Source organism: Myotis nattereri (genome assembly GCF_964212035.1).
Source record: "Myotis nattereri genome assembly, chromosome: 4".
Taxonomy (NCBI): domain Eukaryota; kingdom Metazoa; phylum Chordata; class Mammalia; order Chiroptera; family Vespertilionidae; genus Myotis; species Myotis nattereri.
The window spans coordinates 88,024,577-88,049,179 of NC_138079.1; the positions used below are offsets into that span (position 1 = coordinate 88,024,577).

At 43.2% G+C, this 24,603-nt stretch overlaps 2 protein-coding genes across 3 annotated transcripts in view; both read left to right on the top strand.

Annotated features, from left to right (window-relative positions):
* SEPTIN14 (septin 14) overlaps positions 1 to 24,603 on the top strand; it is a gene marked incomplete at both ends in the record, with an annotated part of 334,062 nt that overhangs the window by 215,061 nt on the left and 94,398 nt on the right.
* On the top strand, positions 4,217 to 19,622 carry PSPH (phosphoserine phosphatase). Of its 2 annotated transcripts, XM_081090331.1 has the most exons (7): positions 4,217 to 4,479; positions 9,977 to 10,105; positions 13,395 to 13,553; positions 14,244 to 14,378; positions 15,072 to 15,217; positions 16,615 to 16,763; positions 19,134 to 19,622. In XM_081090331.1, the coding sequence occupies exons 3-7, from the start codon at positions 13,414 to 13,416 to the stop codon at positions 19,239 to 19,241; spliced, it is 678 nt and encodes a 225-aa protein (XP_080946457.1). In that variant the 5' UTR covers positions 4,217 to 4,479; positions 9,977 to 10,105; positions 13,395 to 13,413; the 3' UTR covers positions 19,242 to 19,622. The 2 variants fall into 2 exon arrangements, with proteins under 2 accessions (XP_080946457.1, XP_080946458.1); XM_081090332.1 differs by lacking the exon at positions 14,244 to 14,378 and having other exon boundaries at positions 4,246 to 4,479; positions 19,134 to 19,618.

Genomic DNA, 24,603 nt, shown 5'->3' on the forward strand with positions numbered 1-24,603 from the left:
TGGGCTGTGGCCAATGGTTTGGCTGGGTAGTCAGGGACTTGGAAGAAGCATGATTTAAAAATTGGTGACAGGGAAGTCTGGGGAAGAGATTTGTGGACCTCTCTGAATGGACGTAAAATGTGAAGACATCTGTGTCCCATGTGAATGTTCACCAAAGGGTGACCTCAGCAGAGAAGAAATTTAATAAGTGGCTAGGATAACTTGTTCTGTGGATACCAGTTGACCGCTTTTCCTAGCCACTGCTGTCACTGCCCAATGAATTAATTTTATGAGGAACCACCATACTGTTTTCCACAGTGGCTGTCCCATTTTAGATTCCCATCAATAGGGCACAAGGGTTCTAATTTCTCTACATTTTTATTGTTTTTTTGTTTGTTTGTTTTTTATAGCAGTCATTCTAATGGGTATAAGGTGGTATCTCGTTGTAGTTTTGATTTGCATTTCCCCAGTGATTAGTGATGGTGAACATCTTTTCATGATGCTTTTTCTGCATCAGTTGATACAATCATGTGGTTTTCCTTCTTTAGACTGTTAATATATGCTGAGGCTGACCAGCAACCCTTGAACGACAGATGAACAGATTACTCTGACACAGTTTGACTGTGGGGGAGTGTGCTAAGGGACGGCCTGACTGATCGCAGCCAGGCAGCCTCCATTGCCTGCCTGTTAGCCTTTTATTGCAGTTTTTACCTTTAGATACGATCAGTTGGTGAGTAATCTTGGGAGGACACACGTGTTTACATTGTCCTCTAGGCAAGGGCATCCCGGGATGAAGCATAGGGATTCCAGTAAACACCTGGGGGTCTGCACATGCACAGGCTTGTTTGGAAAGGTCAAGGAATAATTAGGGGCACCGCCTTCGACACTCCCCTGTCTCCCTTAAGTCGGAATTCTGATAAACAGGGCAGGCGGCCTTCCACACACTTCCCTTTTCTCAGAATGTCCTCCTTACAAACTTTTCAATCAAGTCTCCTGTGCTCCCCAACTAATATAGAGGGTTAAATTGATTGATTTTCTAATGTTGAACTCATCTTGCATACCTGGAATAAATCCCACTTGCTCATGATGTACAATCTTTTTATACATTACTGGATTTGATTTGCTAATATTTTATTAAGGATTTTTGTGCCTCAGTTCCTGAGATACTGATCTGCAGTTTTCATTTTTGTACTATCTTTGTTTAGTTTTGGTAACAGGGTAATGCTGGCTTTATAAAATGAATTGGGAAGTGTTCATTCCTTTTCTATTTTCTAGAAGAGTGTGTATAAAATAGATGTTAATTCTGTTAATTCTTCCCTAAATGTTTGGTAGAATTCTCCAGCGAAATCATCTTGACCTAGAAATTTTTCCCCCAAAAGGTTCTTTTTTTTTAAAGAAACAACAACAACAATCACAACAACCCACAATACCCTGCAGATTAAATTTAAAAAATTAATATAGGGCCCTAGCTGGTTTGGCTCAGTGGATAGAGCGTCGGCCTGGGGACTGAAGGGTCCCAGGTTCGATTCCAGTCACGGACATGTACCTTGGTTGCAGGCACATCCCCAGTAGGGGGTGTGCAGGAGGCAGCTGATCAATGTTTCTCTCTCATCGATGTTTCTAGCTCTCTATCCCTCTCCCTTCCTCTCTGTAAAAAAATCAATAAAATATATATTTTAAAAAATTAATATAGGAATATTCAGGTTATCTATTTTTCCTATTGGGTGAGTTTGGTAATTTGTGTTTTTTCAAAGGAATTGATTGATTTTTTAAAAATATATTTTATTTTATTTTTTTACAGAGAGGAAGGGAGAGGAATAGAGAGTTAGAAACATGGATCAGCTGCCTCCTGCACACCCCCCACTGGGGATGTGCTCGCAACCAAGGTACATGCCCTTGACTGGAATCGAACCCGGGACCCTTCAGTCCGCAGGCCGACGCTCTATCCACTGAGCCAAACTGGTGCTGGCAAATTGATTGATTTTTATCAAGGTTGCACTTATGTGCATAGTATGTTTAAAGTTCTTTCTTCCTATTCTCTTAATGTGTGTGAGGTCTACAGTGATATCTCCTTTTTCATTCCTATTTTGGAAACTTGTGTTCTCTCTCTTTTGTCCATTGTCGGTATTGCTAGAGGTTTTTCAATTTTATTAATCTTTTCAACCAACAAGCATTTGGTTTTATAAAATTTCTCTATTGTTTTGTTTTTAATTCCATTGATTCCTGCTCCAATATTAATCATTTCCTTCCTTCTGCTTGTTTTGGGTTTATTTTGCTCTGCTGTTTTTTCTCTCTCTGTTCTTTACTGCCCTCACTGCAAGTTCCCTGACCTTTCCCTTTGTAGTCTCTAATATACTGTTAAACCAATCTAGGAAATTTTTATTTCAGATATTGTATTTTTCAGTTCTATTAAAAAATTTTTCCATTAAAAATTTTCCATTTCTGCTCTGGCCAATGTGGGTCAATTAGTTGGAGTGTCATCCCGTACATCGAAGGGTCTTGGGCTTGATTCCCCCTCAGGGCACACATCCAGGTTGGGGGTTTGATTCCCCAATCTTACTACCATATTTTAGAAGGCTATTTATTAGTACTGACTTATAGAAAAACAGTACTTGATTCTAACATAGTTAATTACTAGAAAACTTTTTAGCTTATAAAAGTGGGATCTATACAAAACCTTTCAGGAACACTAGTATTCTCTGTATTGCTTTTTACTAACCAATTATGATTCAAGCTTTGCAAAATAATTTGCTGATGTTTTTATTATGACTTCATTATACTGTATTGTATTTGGTTCATATTTGCTATTTATCATTATTCCAGAAGAATAACGATGAAGCATCTATGATCTGTTTATATTTTATGCCTGGTCTGGCAAGATTACTTCCTGATTGTTACATGTACCTGTGCCTGTACCTGATTGTTACATGTACCACCCATTAGCTTCCTCTGGACTTTTTTTTTTTTTTTTTAATGTGGTATATGCTTTAGCTAAACAGTGTGTACAACACTGCCATCTCATGCCCACAGATGTTAATACAGGTGTGAGGTGGGCATAGGGACTAAGTGTAGTTGACAGGTTTTACTTAGTATAAATATTTTATTTGAACTCTATTTCATATTAATCATGAAATATAAATAATTGCAGAAATGAATTCTGCCTTTCACATTTATTGTACTTGGCATTCTTTTCTCCTTTAAATAAACTCTTAATTGCCATTTATACTTATAGTATATACAAATATTTGGTATTTAACATCTTGTTTCCTTTATTAGACTTGTTTCTAAATTACTACAAAACATAAACAGGTTCTTGATTAGATTGTTATTTTAAACTCCCTTATTTTGCCTCTCCCCCCGCCCCATTAATTGTATAGTCTTTTACCTCATATTTCAAAACATCAAAATTCCTCCTCTGCATCCTTCTTCAGAACCATCTCCAGCAGATCTGGGAGGAATTAAACCGGGTGTGCCACAAACATACAACCGTTTTCTTACTTAATGAACTATGAGAATATTGAACTTAAAGGCACATCTATCCAAAGAGCACCAGGCCTCTTGTTTCTGAATGAACTGTGGTCATTGAGGGGTTCTGTAGCAAAGGCCAGGGAATCTGTGACCAAGTGTCTTGCTCCAGCAATTGCATCCCTTCTGCGGGAGGGAGCACGTTGGAGGGCGCCTGCAGAGCTGACTGGCAGCATCTCAGGCTTAGGGTTGTGTTTAGGGTGGGACCTCACTGCCAGCTCCAGCAGCTGTATCCAAAGGTAAATAAATGTTAGGGGGCAATCAGCTTTCCTTATTGTAGTCAACATAAAAAAGTAAATAGCTGGGCAAGTGACACTTAGAAGAAAAGATGAAAAGGAAAAAAAAAAGGGGGTGCAAAGGCTCCCTTTGTCATTCATGGTTTCCTGCATTTTAGTTATGAATACGCGTGGCTTTAAACGTTCCCTTGGGACCTACGTTCCTACAAGAGCTTAACGTCAAAACAGGCCTCGAAGAGGGTTTTGTTAGTCGCAAAGTCAGTGCAGAGGCCCCTCGTTTCTCTCACGTACCCTGATCCGAGTGGTGGTGACGGGGGGAGCGCTTCTGAAGGTCGGGTGCTCTTTCTCTCCTCCGCAGAGTGGAGGTGGTGCTGCCCCGGCTCTGAGGCGAAGCGCGCGCGGTGAAGTGCGGGTCGAGGGTGCAGGCGGGGAGGCCGGGGGGAAGGAGGGGCGGGCCCTGGGAGCCCCTCCCTGGGGGCGGGCCGAGGCTTCTCCCGAGCCCGGCAGCCTTCGGTTGAGATAAAGCACTTGCAAAGCAGACCCGAAAGCAGCGCCGTATCAGCAGATTTCAAATGATTGCTTGATAAAGAAAGGCTCTGCGCGTCTGCCCCCGGTCACTTGCCTCGGAACCGCGCGACCGAAGGTGGGAGCCGGCCCGGGGCCCCTGCTGTCGGAAGGTTCGAGCCGCGGGAGCCCTGGAGGCGGCGGCGGCGGCCCAGGAAGCAGCGGCAGCACCAGGGTGAGTTCGGGCATGTGTGTGTCACCCCGTGTGCCCAGCTTTCTGATTCGCCCGCCTGCCGCGTGCACATTCAGCTCCTGTGTGAGCCTACACTTATTTCTCTTAATCGGGATAGATAAAGCATTTCATGGGATTGCAAGGCTGCCTTTTCATCCGTTTACTTTCGTGTAGCTTTTACTTGTTCCATTCCATCCCACTGCTGCCTGTTGCCAAACGGCATGAATGAATGATGCAATCCTGCACAGGGGAATCAATGCAAGATCAGAAAAAGCTCCGAAGTTTAGAGTTGCAGTGCCTGACTTTGCCGTCTTCTTTCCCATTAGAATTAGAATTTTAAGTAAGTTGCTGGTTTACCAGGTACATTGTTGTAGTTGGAGAGATACAGCTCCACATTGGGAGTTAAACAAATAAGTATTTCATTCATAAACTTATTTACTCTATCTTCTTTATGTGCCTTGCGCATTATGGTTAAATATTTGGCCGGAGCCTAGCGGTTGAGCGTGGACCTATGTACCAGAAGGTCACACAAGGTTGATTCTCGGTCAGGGCACATGCCTGGGTTGCAGGCTCATCCCCAGCACGGGGCGTGCAGGAGGCAACCAATCAATGATTCTCTCATCATTGATATTTCTATCTCTCCCTCTCCCTGCCTCTTTGAAATCAATACAAAATATATATATTTTTAAAAAGATATACTCTCAGCCGGCTGGCGTGGCTCAGTGGTTGAGCATGGACCTATGAACCTGGAGGTCATGGGTTCAATTCCTGGTCAGGGCATATGCCCGGGTTGTGGGCTTCATCCCCAGTGTGGGGCCTGCAGGAGGCAGCTGATCAATGATTCTCTCTCATCACTGATGTTTCTCTCTCTCTCTCCCTCTCCCTTCCTGTCTGAAATAAATAAACTCAATAAAAATATTAAAAAAACACAACAGTGGTGAAACTTAGAGTAATTAAATATTAAAAAAAATATATACTCTCTTACCCTGAATTAAAAAAATAAGTAAATAAATATTTGACTGGTATTGGAATGAGGATCAGGGAAGACAATAATAAAATCCAAGATTTCTATATTTTATTACAACTTCCTGGTAAATTTTCATTATAATGATGATCATGGTCCTGTCGCTTTCATGTTGGTGAAACTAAGCAGTTGGGATGTTTTATGTTTTTAAGTGATTTGATACATGCCTAATTTTTTTAAGCTAATGTTTTATTGATGTCTAATTTCATTCAACAATATGCACCCATTTTAAGTGTACATTATGATGAATTGTGAAAATTTTATACATACTTGGTCACCACCACAGTAGAACACTTCCATTGCCCCTGAACGTTTCCTAGGGCCTCTTTGCACTCAGGTACCCCATCCCTAGCCCTCCTGACCTGACTTCTGTCATTTGTTTGTGTTTTCTAAGGTTTCATATAAGTGGAATCATATTGTATGCACTCTTTTGTGTCTGGCTTCTTTTGGTCAGTATAGTTTTTAAAAAATATTTATTGATTTTATAGCAGAAATCAGTAATTCATTCCTTTTTCTTGCCGAGTAGTGTTCCATTGTGGGGATATACCACAATTCGTTTATCCATTTATTTGCTGGTGGACAGACATTCTAGTTCCTATCATGAATAAAGCAGCTATAAATACATTTTCATTTCTATTGGATAAAGCTCCAGTAGTGAGGTTGCTGAGTCTTACGGGAATTATATGTTTAACTTTGTAAGAACCTGCCAAACTGTTTTCCAAAGTGGTTTTACCATTTTACATCCCACCAGCAATCTATGGGTTCCAATTGTTCCACGTCCTCAGCAATACTTGGTATTGTCACTTTATTTTAGTAATTCTTCTTCCTTTTTTTTTTTGGTTAATCTTCTCCCAAGAATATTTTTAGAGAGAGTGGAAGGGAGGGAGAGAGGGGAGAGAGAAGAGAGAGAGAGAAACATTGATGAGAGAGACATCAACCAACTGCCTCACCCATCCTGGGCTGGGTATCAAATCTGCAGCCCAGCCCAGCCTCTGTGGTTCAGTGGCTGAGCGTTGACCGATGAACCAGGAAGTTACAGTTTATTCCTGGTCAGGGCACATGCCCAGGTTGCCGGCTTGATCTCCAGTAGAGGGGCATACAGGAGGCAGCTAATCAATGATTCTCTCTCATCATTGTTGTTTCTATCTCTCTCTCCCTTCCTCTCTGAAATCAATAAAAATATATTAAAAACAAACCTGCAAACCTGCAACCCAGGTACCTGCCTTTGACCAGGAATTGAGTTTGAGACCCTTCGGTACGCAGGCCAACACTCTATCCACTCAGCCACATCAGTCAGGGCTCTGACTTATTTCACTTAGTATAATACCCTCAAGTCCATCCATGTTGTTGCAAATGGCAAGGTTTCTTTCTTTTTCATGGTTGAGTCATTTTCCATTGTATATAGGTCTCATGTCTTTTTTATCTATTCATCTATAGATAGATACTTAGGTTGCTTCTATATCTTGGCTGTTGGAAATAATGCTGCAGTGAACATAAAGGTGCACATGTCTTTTCGAATTAATGTTTTAGTTTTCTTTGGATAAACACCCAGAAGTGGAATTGCTGGGTCATAAGGTAGTTCTATTTTTAATCTTTTGAGGAACCTCCATACTGTTTTCCTTAGTGGCTGCACCAATTTGCAATCCCACCAACAGTGCACGAGGGTTCCCTTATCTTCATATCCTCACCAACACTTGTTTGTTGATTTATTGATGATAGCCATTCTGACAAGTGTGAGGTGATATCTCATTGTGGTTTTAATTTGCATTTTTCTAATGATTAGTATCATTGAGCATCATTTCATATGTCTGTTGGTCATCTGTATGTTCTCTTTGGAGAAATGTCTATTCAGGCCCTTTGCCCATTTTTAAAAATTGGGTTGTTGTTGTTTTTTGGTGTTAAGTTGTATGATTTTGTTATATATTTTGCACATTAACCCGTTATCGGATGTATCATTGGCAAATATCTTCCTTTTTTTCCTCCCCTCTGACGCCTGAGGACTTATTCCTATAGTTGATTTCTAGTTTCATGCCACTGTAGTCAGAAAATATGCTTGATGTAATTTCAGTCTTCTTGAATTTATTGAGGTCTGTTTTATGGCCTAATATGTTGTCTAGCCTGGAAAATTCCATGTTCATTTAAGAAAAATATGTAATCTGCAGTTTTGAGATGAAATAGTCTATAAATGTCTATTAAGTCAATTGAGTCTAATGTGGCATTATAGCCATTATTTCCTTGTTAATTTTCTGTCTAGATCAGTGGTTCTCAACCTTGGCTGCACATTAGAATCACCTGGGAATCTTTTTAAAATCCTGATTTCTGGGCCTCATCCTCCAGAAATTCTGTTTCTTTGTTACTAATGTTGTGGCCCCACCCACAACAGGAGGCCGATGCTCTATCCACTGAGCCAAACCGGTTTCGGCCGTCTCTGACTTCTTAGTGAGCCAAAGCAGCCCAGCCTAGGCTCATTTCCCCACCCAGTCCCTCGCCTGTTGCTTCTTCTATCCTAGGCCCTTCCTTGTTTCGCTGTCCCCAGCTTTAATAAATGTTCCCTCAAAATCACCTGGACTGGTGGTGTGAATCTTTCCTGCAGGAAGTCAAGAACTCATACACTACAGGCCGGCCTGAGGCAGACCTGCTCCAGACACAGTCCCTTTCTGGTAACAATAGTTGAAGACTTTAATAACCCATTTACCCCAATGGATATAGCATCTAGACCAGTGGTTCTCAACCTTGGCTGCACATTAGAATCACCTGGGAATCTTTTTAAAATCCTGATTTCTGGGCCTCATCCTCCGGAAATTCTGTTTCTTTGTTATGGGTGGGGCCACAACATTAGTAAAATATATTAAAAAAAAAAAGAAGAAGTCAGAGACAAGAGGGCCTTGGGGACAGGGTCAGCGGGGTAGCCCAGATGAGCTGCCCATTGCTCCTGGTTGCAAGTCTCCTGGAGTCCCTTAGAGTTTAGGAGATGCACGCCTGTAGGGGAAGGAGATGGGGAAGGGAAAGGTGCGGGCGTGTTCCTGGAAGGGAGAGCACTTGTCCTGGGACCTTCGAGTTGAGGGGTTTTAAAGGCTGGGGGTGTAGGGGCGGTCTTAGGGGAGGATCTTAATAGAATATTCATCAGCTTTACGCTGATGCACCAAAAGGTGATTCTTCCCCCTTAACTTCATTAGTCCTTGGGTGTGGTTGGCAATGGCACTGATTGGATTTCTGCTATTTCCCTGAGTAGGGTGATTTAAGCAGTTTATCCTCTTGTCGGGGGAGAAATGCAAACCATTTACCCCTTTTTTTTTTTATAATATATTTTATTGATTTTTTACAGAGAGGAGGGGAGAGGGATAGAGAGTTAGAAACATCGATGAGAGAGAAACATCGATCAGCTGCCTCCTGCACACTTCCCACTGGGGATGTGCCCGCAACCCAGGTACATGCCCCTGACCGGAATCGAACCCGGGACCCTTCAGTCCGCAGGCTGACACTCTATCCACTGAGCCAAACCGGTTTCGGCCCATTTACCCTTTTGTTGTTGTTGTTAATCATCACCCGAGAATATTTCTTCCATTGATTTTTAGAGAGAGTGGAAGGGAGCAAGAGAGACAAAAAACGTCCATGGGAGAGACACATCGATTGGTTGCCCTTGACTGGAATGGAACCCGAGACCCTTCACTGGCCAAAGCTCTAACCGCTGAACCAAACCGGCTAGGGCTAAACCCTTCGCTCTTAAGTGTCCTTGGTTACCGAAGACAAGATTTTGCGATTTACTAGGTTGCTGTAAACTGCTTGGCAGTTTAACTATGTCTCCGTTTCCCTAGTCCACGTGTCCTGGCTTACTAGCCAGTCTCAAGAGGCTGAGTACCCTGAGCCCTTTCTGAGTTCTGTAAGGGCCGTATTGGAAGCTTGGGAATCATTTTCATTCTGGCTCCCTTCCTTTCCAACCTCACCTTTGCTTTTCCTGGCCTCGTGTTCTTACACATGTCTTTTTATCTTTTGGTTTTCCTCAGAGCTTTTGCACTTTTACCCACATCTATTTGCAGTTTTAATTCGGAGGACTGTAATTCAAGTGGTAGGCTTTGTTCCCCCGGTTGGCAGCGGAGCGTCTCTGACTGTTCTTGGAATGCCGAGCACTTTGACTCCTCAGTTAGAAGGCAGCAGGGGCTGTTGTGTAGAGTCTACAAAGTGTTTGCATTTTGTTCTCCCAGTGGGTCCTCTTTCCCTTTTCCTCTCCTCTGTACCATGCGACTCGGGGGGTAGGTAATTCCCTGTCGCACCTGAAGCTTTTGCAGAGTCAAAGCCACAGGGAAGAATGTGTTTCACCCCTGTCTGGTGCTAGAAGGAGGCAGAGGTCAAGTGTGTCCCGAAGAAAGCAGTCTTGGGAAACAGTCCCAGGAGGAGGGAGAGTGAAGCCAGACAGTCTCCCCCTTGCTAATCGTGTGTCTGGACCTTGACGTTCATTTCCTTGTACTTTGTTTCTAGGCGCTTTTTGCTCTTGCAGAACTCACCGGATCGCAAAGAAATTTGTAGTCAGAACCTTATGCTGCATTTTTGCTGAGGAAAGAAGCAGGAAGAGAAGAGCGTCTCCTAGGAACCCAGCGCGGGAGGAACGTGAGTCGGATTTGTCTTTTGTTGTTGTTCTTATGTGTTTGCCTATCAGTTAAGTAGTCTCCTCACAATTTTAAATTTTAAAAAGGGCCTGCTGCAACCTCTGTGGTACGCATAAAATCTCAGGTTCCCTCGTTTTTATCCTAAAATGTACTATAAGTGGGACCCCTAGTCCTAGTTACAGGGAATCATTTTTTAAAAATATTTTTTTATTGATTTCAGAGAGGAAGGGAGAGGGAGGGAAACATCAGTGATGAGAGAATCATTGACTGGCTGCCTCCTGCACGCCCCACACTGCGGATTGAGACCGCAACCTGGGCATGTGCCCTGACCGGGAATCGAACCGTGACATCCTTATTCATAGGTCAGCGCTCAACCACTGAGCCATGCCGGCGACAGGGAATAATTTTGACTCTCCTCTGATCCAGAAGCTTCTCAGACTCCTTTGTTCAGTGTCTCACCTGCCTAAAGGGCATGAAACAGACTCACCCCTCCTGCCATATTGGCTTCATTCCAATAACACTTTATTTATGGATCCTGAATGTTGAATTTCATGTCACTTTTATGTGTCTATAAAAAAGAAATAATCAGAGTCACTTTAAAATGGAGTTGGAGCTGTCATCTCGGAGGGACTGTCTTGCTCATCTTCTCAAGCCTTTGTAATGTTAAAACTGGGCCAAATAACCTTTGGACTGGGCCTAAAGCAGCATTGGGCCTCCAGCAACTGTTTGCAGAAATGACAAGAAATCAGATATTGTGACTTCAGGGGCTGACCTGACGGAAAATTAACAACATTCTTTAGAATTAGCGCCACCATGTTAGCTTATATGCACCTCTAGAAATGCCTTCCTTCTATTGATGTAATTGGTCCCTTTCCTTTCTCATAAACACTCCTTGACTTCTAATCAGAACACTATTTACGTTTTTTTCTGAATCAGTGCTTCCCCAATAGCTATTCTTTTGATCTCAAATGCTTGTTGCTTTTCACTCTGGCCTTTTATCTTTAGGTGACATGTCACCAAATAGTCTTCTTCTGTTGATTTTTTTCAACTATTTTAAATGTAAAAAACTTTTGGCCTGTGCGCCTAAGGGTTGAGGGTTCCATTTCCAGTCCAGGGCACATACCCGGGTTGCAGGTTTGATCCCTGAGTCCCAATAAGGGCAAGTGCTGGAGGCAACCAATCGATGTGCCTCTCTTACATCGATGGTCCTCTCTCTCTCCCCTCTCTTTCCCTCCCTCTCTTCCACTCTGAAGATCAATGAGAAAAAATATCCTCGAGTGAGGATTAACAAAAAAATAAAAAAACCACTCTTCGTAGGCCATACAGAAACAGGTGGCAGGCTGAATCTGCCCGACTGGCTGTAGTTTGCTGACCCCTGGCTTAAAAGACTTTTTATTTCCAGGTCAACTTTGAACTGGGTCATTCTGTCAAATGCATTGGTTAGAAATCAGTTAGGAAGTGAGTGGCCATCTCCTGTGAGCCTGTTTCCAGCCGATGTCTATTCTAAATATAGATTATTCCTATCATTCTAGTGGCCTTGTTCATGAAACATTACTCTCTTTGGGGGCAGACTGGTCCAGGCAACCTCTAAGATCCCCGTTCACGCCCATGATTCTAGTCCGATGATTTTCTTAAAAAGAAAAAAACCTCAAAATTATTTTTGAAACGGCCCTCCATAGCTTCTACAATGCTGGGGTCTCCCAGAGTGTCTTTCTGCGACCTCTCCTTTTCCTTTTGTTTCCCGGGATCCTGACTTCAAGGTTCCATTCCCGGGGGGCTCTGTCCTCAGCCCTCTTCTCTCTCTTCTCCGCTCCAGTGACTGTCATCAGGCCATACCTTTAGTTACACCTTGACACTGGTGGCTAACACCTGTATGTTTAGCTCTGACCTCTCTTCTGAGGTGTACAGCCTTTCAAGGTTTCCCATTACCTAAAAGTTAAAATCCAAACTCCTTAGCCTGACCCAAGGCCCCGCTTGGTCTGAATTCCTTGCGCACTGCCGGGAAGCTTTCAGCACGTTATCCGTTATTCTTCCTCCATGCCTTTGGCCATGCCTTTCCCCCGCCTCCGCCATTACTGCCCTTTCTCCCTGTCTCCATCTCCCTCCTTCCTACTCCCAGCACACACCAAAGTGATACCCTGCCCTCTGAGAGCCCACTCAGAGGGCCACTTGCCCCTCAAGATTCAGCTCACATGCCCGTGCCTCCTGGAAGCCCTGTTTCATAGGTAGGATTAAATGTTTTCTTTGTGCCGAAACCGGTTTGGCTCAGTGGATAGAGCATCGGCCTGCGGACTGAAAGGTCCCGGGTTCGATTCCGGTCAAGGGCATGTACCTGGGTTGCGGGCACATCCCCAGTAGGAGATGTGCAGGAGGCAGCTGATCGATGTTTCTCTCTCATCAATGTTTCTAACTCTCTCTCTCCCTTCCTCTCTGTAAAAAATCAATAAAATATCTATATAAAAAAAAAATGTTTTCTTCGTGTGCCCATAGTATCTTATGTACATTTCTATTTTAGCACTTGCCTTATTGCTATTATTAGCATGTCAGAAACAGTTGCATGTTGATTGAACATCAAATATGTTTATAAATTGTCACCTTTACTAGGCTGAGTTGCTGGGAACAGACTTTTGGGTCTGCTCATCTTTGTAGCCTCAGAGCCTGATGTTTAGAAGGTGTTTAATTTGTGTTAAAAAATGAATGAGTCCATGCCCAGCTGGGTGTAGCTCAGCAGTTGAGCGTCGACCCAGGAACCAAGAGGTCGCTGGTTCGATTCCTGGTCAGGGCATATGCCCAGGTTGCGGGCTTCATCCCCAGTGGGGGGCATGCAGGAGGCAGCCAATCAATGATTCTCTCTCATCATTGATGTTTCTATCTCTCTTTCCCTCTCCCTTCCTCTCTGACATTAATAAAAATAAAAATAAATAGAAAAAAAAATGAATAAGTCCGTGCTTTTGTGGGCTGTACTGAGTTTGATACAAATCAAAGTACTTTGGCATCAGTAGGCAAAATTGGGCCATTTTATGCTTATACTAGAGGCCCAATGCTCGAAATTCGTGCAAGAGTAGGCCTTCCTTCCCCTGGCTGCCGGCACCGGCTTCCCTCTGGTCCCTGGGACCTGGGCTTCCCTCCAGCCGCTGGCAGGCACCTGGACTGGGGCTTCCCTTGCAGCCCCGGCTTCGCCTGGAAGGACGTCTGGAAGGATGTCCGGTCTAGTTAGCATATTATGCTTTTATTATTATAGATTTTATATCCTTAAAGATATTTATCTTTTTTTTTTTTTTTTGTCATAGGAGGAAAATTCTTCTAAGGATGGTGTCCCACTCAGAGTTGAGGAAGCTGTTCTGCTCGGCCGATGCAGTGTGCTTTGATGTGGACAGCACGGTCATCCGAGAAGAAGGAATTGATGAGCTGGCCAAAATCTGTGGCGTGGCAGATGCTGTGTCAGAAATGTAGGGGCAGTGTTTATTCACTGTGTGAAAGGATAAAGGGGTGCAAAAGAGATGAACTTTTGGGTGACATGCAGGTTCAGAGCCACAATTCCCTGGTTATGAAACAGGCAGGAGCCGCTTTCTTCCATCACTTAGAGCTGAGTTGGGTGGTGTTCACTATCTACTCATCCACTTTTACTATACAGATATTTAGGCAAAAAAAGTTGCTTCTGACAAACAGATATGGATAAGACACTCTCTTCCCATGGTCAGGGGAACAATGACCGTCACTAGCCAAAGAGGACGACCTGGGTGGGTTCTCCGGTGGCCGGTGCTTCATGTCATGGTTGAAAGTGTGGCCTTAGTGGTTGGCTGGAAAGCTAGTTTTGGTTCAGAGTCTCTCAGTGGGTGCCTGGCGGAGAGCCCCTCTCACCCTCCTGCTATCTGCAGTCGCCGGGTCATGGACCATTTCCTGTTCAGCTGCATTTGATATAAGACATGCCCATAAATATTATGTGATTCTCAAGCAAACCTTCACAGTTTGTTGTCAGGCCTCACTTTCATAGCATCGTAGCTTGGCTGCTGTGCAGTGAGGCTCTGGACAGCACCTTACTCATGGGTGGATGCTGTGTGAGTTGCGGGGAGCAGTTAGGCATGTAAACTTGGGGAACAGCTGACTTGGCTGGCCTGACTGTTGGGTCTTCCTCCTAGGACAAAGCGAGCCATGGGCGGGGCAGTGCCTTTCAGGGCTGCCCTCACTGAGCGCTTAGCGCTGATCCAGCCCTCCAGGGAACAGGTGCAGAGGCTCATAAATGAGCACCCTCCACACCTGACCCCTGGCATAAGGTAAGAGGAACCCTGGTCTGGGTACATTGTCTCTCTATCAGCACCTGCATTTTGGGGTGCATCCTTCTGAGGGCATCTTGCCATTCCTTTATTTATTCTTTTAATGAGGACAATATAATAAGCTTAATTTAAAAACATTTTTTTTTACTGTTGTTGCTATTATAGATGTCCCCCACTTCCCCGCCCCACTTTGCCCTTTGCCCACTTCCAGCTCCCCCCCCACCCCCCGCCCCGCCCTCTGGCCATCACCACATTGTTGTCTGTGTCAATGGGCTGTGCATATATGTTCCTTGGCTAATCTCTTCACCACCTTTCCAGTTCCCCCCTCACCATTACTTTTGAGTTCCCTTCTATGTGGTTCTTTTACCACTTAAATGAGTGACCCTGCCCATGTCTGCCTTCCCACTCTCCCTAGGAGAGATTGAGTCTCCTCTCCATCTTGTGCTTCTAGGTCTAAGGGCAGAATATAGTTGCGGAATGGTTTCCTAAGACAGTCAGGTCCCACCCTTTAATGTATAAGTGCATTTAGAAAAACATATATAAGACATTAACTCACCAGGCAATATACTTTGTCCGATAGTACCTTGGGCAAATTCATTCAGGAGAAAAAATATATATAGATTTTTAGATTCCTTTTTATATTTCCTCTTTTATATTAATCAGTGTTTGATATTTTATATTTCTTTTCTGCAGGGAGCTAGTAAGTCGCCTACAAGAGCGAAATGTTCAGGTTTTCCTAATATCCGGTGGCTTTCGGAGCATCGTAGAGCATGTTGCTTCAAAGCTTAATATCCCATCAACCAATGTATTTGCCAATAGGCTGAAATTCTACTTTAATGGTAAGACTTGAATGGTAACATTTTCCCTTTCTCGTCAGTTTTAGTTTTCAATATTCTAGGTAATGTCTGCTGGAATGCAACCTAAGCGAAGAGGCATCAGGGTTAAATACTGAGATAAAGAATTCTCTCGACTGATATCTTTTGCTCCTTGGAATCCTTTGCTCAGCAAAATACACTTAGGGCATCATCTCTCCTAGCTTTGAGGTTCATATAGTCATCTATCAGGATGCAAATGCCTGCACTTAGTAAACTGTTCATTTCCATGTGAGTCACATGACTTATTTTGTTATGCATTATATATCTGTTTTATGAGAGCTCTCGTGTATTTGAACCAATTTAGACTCAGGAAGGAGGGTTCACTTGTTAGCAAGTCACTGCACTGTAGCTGCCTCTGGAGGTGCCTCTGGCCCCTTTAAGGACCATCATAGAGCCACAGCTGTAGTTTTCTATTATCTTTTTTGTTATTGTTGTTAATCCTCACAACAAGGATATTTTTCTGTTGATTTTTAGAGAGAGTGGAGGGGAGAGACAGAGAGAGAGAAACATCGATGTGAGAGAGACACATCAATTGGTTGCCTCCCACATGCGCCCAGACTGGCGCCAGCGATCTAGCCTGCAGCTGAGGTACATGCCCTTGACGCTCTAACACTGAGTAAACCGGCTAGTTTTCTATTATCTTAAGATGTCTCCAGTTACGTCAAGGGGTGGCTGACATTCTTAAACCAAATAACCTTAACAATTTAAAATATGTTAATAGAACCCTTTCAAATGGTAGATAGATAGAGATCATTAGAGAATGAGTATGGTAATTACTGTAAGAATGAAATAATTGATCAAATATAAGTTGGAATCTTATCTGAGATGAAATTATGTATTAATTTATTAAAATTTTAAAAATATATATTTCTATTGATTTCAGAGGGGGGGGGAAAGAGAAACATCAATGATAAGAGAGAATCATTGTTCTGCTGCTTCCTGTACACCACCTCCCCCCTCCCCCCGCCTCCCCCCTTTGAGGCTCAAGTCTGCAACCCGGGCATGTGCCTTGATTGGGAATTGAACTGTGATCTCCTGAGCCACGCTGGCCATATTACTATTTCATGCTGATCTGCTACCTTAACATGGTTTGAGAATTAATACACTAGAAGCTTAGAGGATAAAACTAATTTACCCAAGGTGTAACATAAAGTGACATACAGGAGTAACCTTGTATTTGTAATTTAAAACAAAGCTTGCTTATTCTGAGGAACCGGTGTGGAAGTCCAGGCTGTGTCACTTCCCTGAAGGCCATTCTTAGCTTTCTCAGTGACCTTTAAGTGAGGATGTCATCTATGCAAAAAGCTGACCCTAGTGATAGAATTCTGTGTGTCTCTAACAGTTTTAATTTGTCTTTTAAGGTGAATATGCAGGTTTTGATGAGACGCAGCCAACAGCTGAATCTGGCGGGAAAGGAAAAGTTATTAAACTTTTAAAGGAAAAATTTCATTTTAAGAAAATAGTCATGATTGGAGACGGCGCCACGGACATGGAAGCCTGTCCTCCCGCTGTACGTAATGAGCGTTCTCATTCTCTCAGGTTGGACTTTTGTTTTAGCTGATTCAGAATTCAGTGGGACTTCTGGGAGTTAAACACATTAAATATCATTGGAAGAGAAAAAACAATAAACAAAACAAATTTAATCTTAATATGTCAGTTGACCTTTTGCAAATCCAAGAAAGGTTGCAAATAAGGAACTAAAAACTTTTAAAACTTTCAGCAACCCCTGTCCCTGCTTCATGGCCACCTTTTAGCCCAAGTGCGCACTCAAGTAAGTCGGCTTTATTTCCTCCAATAATTCCACAAACGATACAGCTCTTGTAACTCAGCAACATTTTTATGTTCCTTTATAATTGATAAACTATTTCCTCATCCACTGTGTCATTTAATCCTCACAACAGCCCTGTGAGGTGAAGTCTTATGTCCTTTTCACTGCTTGGGAACTGAGGTTCATGGAGGTTGGACGACATGCCTATGTTAAAGGATTTTTTTTTAAATACATTTCATTGATTTTTTACAGAGAGGAAGGGAGAGGGACAGAGAGTTAGAAACATCGATGAGAGAGAAACATCGGTCAGCTGCCTCCTGCACACTCCCCACTAGGGATGTGCCCACAACCAAGGCACATGCCCCTGACCGGAATCGAACCTGAGATCCTTCAGTCTGCAGGCCGACGCTCTATCCACTGAGCCAAACTGGTCAGGGCTATGTTAAAGGATTTTATTCTTCTGAATTAGTGATGTTTTCTGAGACCACCAGGAAGCAGATGCTATGTAGCAAGGGTCCTAAATATCAAATGTGTCCATTTCACATAGGACTCTGCCTTTATCGTCTCATTCTAACTTAAGAAAAACAGAACCAAAAATACAGTGAGCTCTTTTACTACCTTACTTCCTGAGATCTAAAAATAGGAACTGCCTTTGTAAATGATTAATGAAAAGTGGTTAAAGATCTTTTGGCAGCCTTATAACATTGCTTGAATTTGTTCAAGATAACACATTTTTAGATGATTTGCCACTACATTGGGGTTGACTAAGTAATGAGCTCCGCGCTAGTGTCATGAGGGATTCACGTACATAGATGGGGTGTTCTCTCAGGGAGCTCCAATCGTGTTGAGATATGACAAATTATAACTTCCAGATCAGGATTTATAATTATCTGCCAAAATTGCAAAAGCCTGACGGAACCAGGAGAAGGTGGTGCGCATGCAAGGTGTCGCTCTGGGAAGGTTGCTCCGAGGCACCTGTGACCTACAGGAAGGTTAGCACAGGCGGGCCTGGCAGGGCTCAGGGGAGGACGTTCCCAGAGGGGGAGGCGGCAGGCAGAGGGGGATGTATCAGGCATAGTTCTGGGCTGGTCGGGGGCAAGGACCAGCAGGCGTGGGCTTTCTCTTCAGCCACCGCTGAAGACCCCACACTTCCCCAGGCACATGGGTGTTACCTCTAGGTCATGGGAAGCCCGAGGAAGCTTCTGGAGAGAGAAGGAATGAGTCAGTGTGTTAGGACAGCTGAGTTGGTGCTGGCATATGGAAAGGACTGTCACGGAGGCAGGAAGCTCAGTGAAGAGGTTAAATATTTTTTTTAAATATATTTTTATTGATTTCAGAGAGGGAAGGGAGAGAGAGATAGAAACATCGATGAGAGAGAATCATTGATTGGCGGCCTCCCGCATACCCCCCATTGGGGATCGAGTCCACAACCCAGGCATGTGCCCTTGACCGGAATCAAACCGGGGACCCTTCAGTCCACAGGCTGACGCTCTATCCACTGAGCCAAACCAGCTAGGGCGAGGAGGTTAAACTTAACCGGATGGTGAGAATCTAGTTATATTCCTCTCCATCCCCTTAATATGGTATGAAAATTAAAATGAAGAGAAAGAGCAAGTAAGAGAATTTTGTACTTCCAAATTAGTCTGTATCCGTGTCTATATCCGTTCTGGAGGCCCACGATGTGCAGGGGGTGGCTGTGCACTCATTCGGCGGGCAGGGGGCTCACAGGGAGCTCTGGGGACACCAAGTGACATTGGCTCATCTCTTTTTGCACAAACAGTTTATTCTTCCGAACGACACTTACTGCCCTAGGCTGCTACTGTATGTTTTTGCTTTTAAATTTTGATTAGTCTTTTTTTTTTTTTTTAATATATTTTATTGATTTTTTACAGAGAGGAAGGGAGAGGGGTAGAGAGTTAGAAACATCGATCAGCTGCCTCCCGCACACCCCCTACTGGGGATGTGCCTGCAACCAAGGTACATGCTCTTGACTGGAATCGAACCTGGGACCTTTCAGTCCGCAGACCGACGCTCTATCCACTGAGCCAAACCGGTTAGGGCTTCTTTTCTTTTTTAAAAAGCTTAACTCTGCTCCTTGTTTTGTCTTCTTAGGATGTTTTCATTGGATTTGGAGGAAACGTGATCAGGCAACAAGTAAAGGACAACGCCAAATGGTACATCACTGATTTTGTAGAACTTCTGGGAGAACTGGAAGAATAATCAATTTTTATATAGCTCACAACTTCAGATTTTTAAAAGTTATACAGTTTGGTACTATTTGTTTACAATGGCCTACTACAACTTGATGGATACATTTGGTACTGATTATCTGTACTTCCAAACTTTAGAAAGTCGCTTTTTTAAAAAACTGTAGTTCAGTATTATTATGACCACCAATTACCTGGAAAGTTTTATAATCTGAATTCTTTATGTATTTTCCTACCTTTATTTTATTGGAAGGTTTTTAAAGGTGGAGAGTAAATTAAACACCTTCCCTACTGAAAATGTGGATTAGGCAGTGAGTTATTAGAAAATTAATATTAAGTGAATATTAGTTTTCCCTTTGATATATAAATAAAAGTTTATCCATGTATCAGAATGAATTTGTGGAATTTTTATTTCTTCCTGTCAAATGTATTTCAATATCCAATACTTCAATTACTTTTAAGTGTTTGAGTAGAAACAACCTTGAGGCAGGCAAGGAACCTAGGGATGAAGTGGAGACCCCTCTCCTCTGAGCACAAGGCAGGGTGCTGGTCGCATGTTCCCACCACAAGGCCCCTGCTCACCCACCCGTCCCCCACCCGCTGAGTGAAGCTCTGGGCGATGAAGGATGGAAGCACTTTTATTACCACTTGGAATTGGTCATTTAGGGAATGTTTACAAAGGCTTAAGACAAACGATGGAGTCTGAAACAAAAGTTCTGACCCTAAAGAACGGGTATTTGATAGCCACATGAAGTAAAAGAACTGAAAACAAGTTTTACTCATTCCAACTGAACGTCAGCACTTGCCCCTAAATGAATTAAGAAATTCTCCTAAGAGTACAGATGAACCATTTCTTACAAGTGACGTGGAAGCCAGGTTCATGTCTATTCTGAGCAGTGTCAAGAAAAGGAAATTCCAGAACATGGCTTTCAAAGTATAAGATTACATGCTCTCCCTAGAGGAAAAATCCGGTGTGGATCAGTGGCTAAAGCGTCAGCCCACGCACTGAAAGGTTGTAGGTTCGATGTCCAGCCCTGGTCAGGGCGTGTGTGGGAAGCAGCCAATTGATGTGTCTCTCACATTGATGTTTCTCTCCCTCCCTCCCTCCCTCCCTACTTCCCTCCACTTTCTCTGAAAAGCAATGGGAAAAATATCCTCAGGTGAGGATAAAAACGATGGATTTAGGAAGAGGCAGGCAATGGGTACTGTGATTAAATAGAAGAGGCCAGAAGGGTTTAATATTGGAAATTACTTGAAAAATGTATAATATAACCAAATAATCAAATTTGGCCAAGTAATCAGGTAATTATTTAGCCAAATAATCAAATCGGCTGAATCAGATTTCCTTCAACATCAGAATTTCTATGGGAGACGTGGGATAGGTCTGGCAACATTTAAATGAGATCACCAACAAGGAGGCGCTTGTTCCCCGGTCGTTCCTCGTTGGGAAGGCTCCCTGGCAGCTCTCCGAGAAGCCGTTTGGCGGCATTTGGACTCGAGGCAGTGCTGTGCTCTGGGCAGGACCGGGCAGGCCGGGTCTGTGAAGGGCGCTGCCAGCTGCCTCGGCTTTGCCAACACCCAGTGTGCATGAGCTGGAGCAAGTCCTCACTGGTGTGGGCAGAGGCCTGCGAAGCTGTGGTCCCGGGAGCCTGCCATCCATAGGCCTGAACGGAAGGTGCACATTGATTGAATTTGGCTCCGAGGAGTCTGATCTGCTGAGAAATCGTGATACCCACATGAAGCCTTTGATAGCAGCGACACAACCCCTCCTCTGGCCCACAGGCTCCCCAGCTCCCAGCCAGTGGCACAAAGCAGCTCTCACAATTCCTTCTTTGTTGTGTCCGAGGGGTGAGTTTGAAATGAAGCAACAACCGCGCTCACCTCTTTCATGCTTTTTTTGTTGTTAAGATCTCTTTCTTTATCCATTAAATTGTGAAGAGTTTTATAACATGCACAAACCTACTAAACATTAAGCAGTTTTTTTAAAAAAATTCTTTATTGTAGGTATCATGCTTTTCTGACTCATGGGAATCCGCTACAGAATGGCTCTCCCGGGAGTGATGTATGTGGCTCCACTGGGACGGGACTCAACGAGGCGGCGGTATTACGTGTCTTCCTATCCTGCGACACGTCTGTCTTGCTGATTATCAACACTGCTTATGTAAACAAAACAGGGAGGAGTGGGAGTCATAACATGAAGAACTGGAATGTGTCATGGCATTAAGTTGAAACAAGTCCCTCAAAACTTTTATTTGCTTAGAAAACCAAGGCAGCCCTGTGGCCTTCATCCCCTTCCTCGCCCCCATCTCCTTAGGTGAGACTCCTGCTGTGAGCTTTCTTTCTCTTATACTTGGAGACAAGTGCTTCTGCTTGCCCCACGGGAGGCCCACCTGGCTGCCACTCCCAAAAGCAGGGGGCAGGATGCTAGATCTGGGGCCGGGCTGCAGGGGTTCTGGTGGTCAGCCTGAGGAAGGGATGGCGCACACACCATGGCTTTTGCCTCAGGACCTTTATGATCAGGTTCAGAAAACGTGGGGCGTTATCTGACCACCCGTCACACTGTTTATTTCACATTTTCCAAGGTGTTTTTGTTTTCTCGCAACTGTCATGACCCTGAGGCCAGCAGTATAGAAATCACGGTCCTCTTTTTAACAGGTGGGAAATGAGCTCACAACCGTTAATGGTCACATTCAGAGCTGGAACCCAGGCCATGATTCCACAGCATTCCTTATCTGCTTCACTAGTGTCAAGCCAGGAGCTTATTAAATTAACATTGTGATCACAGGTGTCAATATATATTAATCCAGCAGAGATGAAATCTGACCTCCTAGAACAGCCATAGGCAAACTACGGCCTGCGGGCAGGATCCGACCCGTTTGAAATGAATAAAACTAAAAAAAAAAAAAAAAAAGACCGTACCCTTTTATGTAATGATGTTTACTTTGAATTTATATTAGTTCACACAAACACTCCATCCATGCTTTTGTTCTGGCCCTCCGGTCCAGTTTAAGAACCCATTGTGGCCCTCGAGTTAAAAAGTTTGCCCACCCCTGTCCTAGAATGTGAAGTATGGTACCTATTTGCTTTGTTTAACAATGGACAGATTATTTTGATTTTCTGAATTGTATAAATCATCCCATTCGATTGAAGGCCTTATTGATTGAATGACTCTCCCATTGATTGTGATCTTACTGGTTATCGAAGCACATTCTCTGTACCTGGGAAACAGGACAGCACCACAATTACCCTAAAATTGTTTTAGTGGCCACAGGTGGTGCGTTCCAGCTGCCTCAGTGGTCCCGAGACCAGGACAGCACAATTACTCTAAATTGTCCTGACAACTCAGTGGTCGGGAGACCCAAGGGCTCTAGATAATGTGTTTCTATCAACTCAGTGATCCGGAGACCCAAAACTGTAATTGAGATAACATGCCTAAGTTTAACCCAGGTTACCCAAGGGCTCTAGATAATGTATTTCTCTCAATTCAGTGACCCCGAGACCCGAAACTGTAATTAACATGCTTAATTCTGCTTCTGTAATCTGCTTTTTTGTGAGCCAGGTGCCTCATTCCAAACCCTGGGATGTAATCAATACCTTTGTGATTTTTGCCTATATAAGTCTGGTTTTGCCACCATCTTATTGCTATGAGATTTGGGAATGGCCCCTCATAGTCCTGGATTGCAATAAATGTGACTCTTTAATTCGACTTCTTGAGGCGTCCTTATGTGATTTGCGGGGTACGTTACAACAAATGGAAGGCCTGTTTTGCAAAAAATTCGTTTCATTTTTTAAAAATATGTATTTTTATTGAGTTCAGAGAGAAGAGGAGAGAAACAACAATGATGTGAGAGACTTATTGATTGGCTGCCTCTTGCACGCCCCACACTGGAGCCTGCAACCCAGGCATGTGCCCTGACTGATTGAACTGTGACCTACAGGTTCATAGGTCAAGGCTCAACCACTGAGCCATGCTGGCCGGGCTCAAGTTTCATTTTTAATGGTCACTGAACTCTGGGAAAAGTTTTAGTACTAGTTAGAAGATTGTTCAGTACTTTGCTGCTCAGTTTCTAATTCTGAACATAATTCTATCCATGTTTATTGCCTTCCTTTTGAATTTTTACTGAGCTTTAGGCATATTAATTTCTAAGGAACTTGCATCAAAAATAGTATGACTAAAGCCCTGGCCGGTGTGGCTCATTGGTTGGGCATTGCCCCGTGCACTGAAAGGTTGCCTGTTCCATTCCCAGTGAGGACACAAGCCCAGGTTGCAGGTTTGATCCTGGGATTGGGGGTGTGCAAGAGGCAGCTGATCAATGTTATGCTCTCACATCAATGTTTCTCTCTCCCTTCCTCTTCTAAAATTCAATGAACTATTCTTTAAAAAAATGTGTATGAATAAAGTCCCTGCCCTGCTTTCTGAGAGTCCCAGTTGTTTTCTAATTAGAGCTGACAGTCTCCATACTTTCTATTCCTTTCTTCCTTTTCTCTCTCTCCTTTTATTTCCTCTCATTCCTTCTATTGATTCATCAAACATATTATTGAACATCTATGTCTCAGCCAGAAATCAAAAGTATAAATTTAAGAAAAAAAGTTTAATGTAGAACTGAAAACGGATCTTTCATAGGCAGTTGTGAGAATAAGAGAGAAGAAGCAGGTTCAGCCAAGTGTGGGTCCACGAGGCCTTTTAAAGGCAGTAGGGTGATATCACATGAATGACCATTAAAAATGAGTTGGCTTATGTAAGTAATATTCGCCAGACTTATACTAAATGAATGGGAAATGAGATCAGAAGTTTTTAATATTGCCCAAAAATTAATAGTGGTACAAAAGAATACAATTTATTCTATTCAGGGGTTTAATAAAAGGATTTCACAAAGTGGGTAGGAAATGCTAAAATAAAGTGATACTTTGATAAATTAGCTTCACCAGTAAACTGCTTTTCAACAGTTTTTCTACCTCTTTAATTGTCTGTGATCACTTTCTTTCACACCCTTAGCAAATTTAGCACTCGATGATGGCCTCTTTATGCTTTAAATTGTGCTAATCATCCATTTAGCCAGCAACAAGAGCAAAAACACCCACAAAAATATTCACATCACAATTTCTTGAGATTTTAACAAAGGGAGGTTTAGCAGTAAACGGAGAGATGCTTTTTGTCATGATGATGTACCCGTAGGAAAGGTCTGTTTAACAAGCAAGACATTTTCTCTGTGATCAACTTGGTCGAGAATCAAGTTCGAAACGGGAGGTGTCTGAGAACCGAGGTTTGACTGTATTTTACTCTGTAGATTCACATTCGCCCACTGAACTGGGACAAGCTATTTTTCAAGAGCGACAGGGTCATTTTCAGCACAAGTTCATAAAAAAGATCGCAA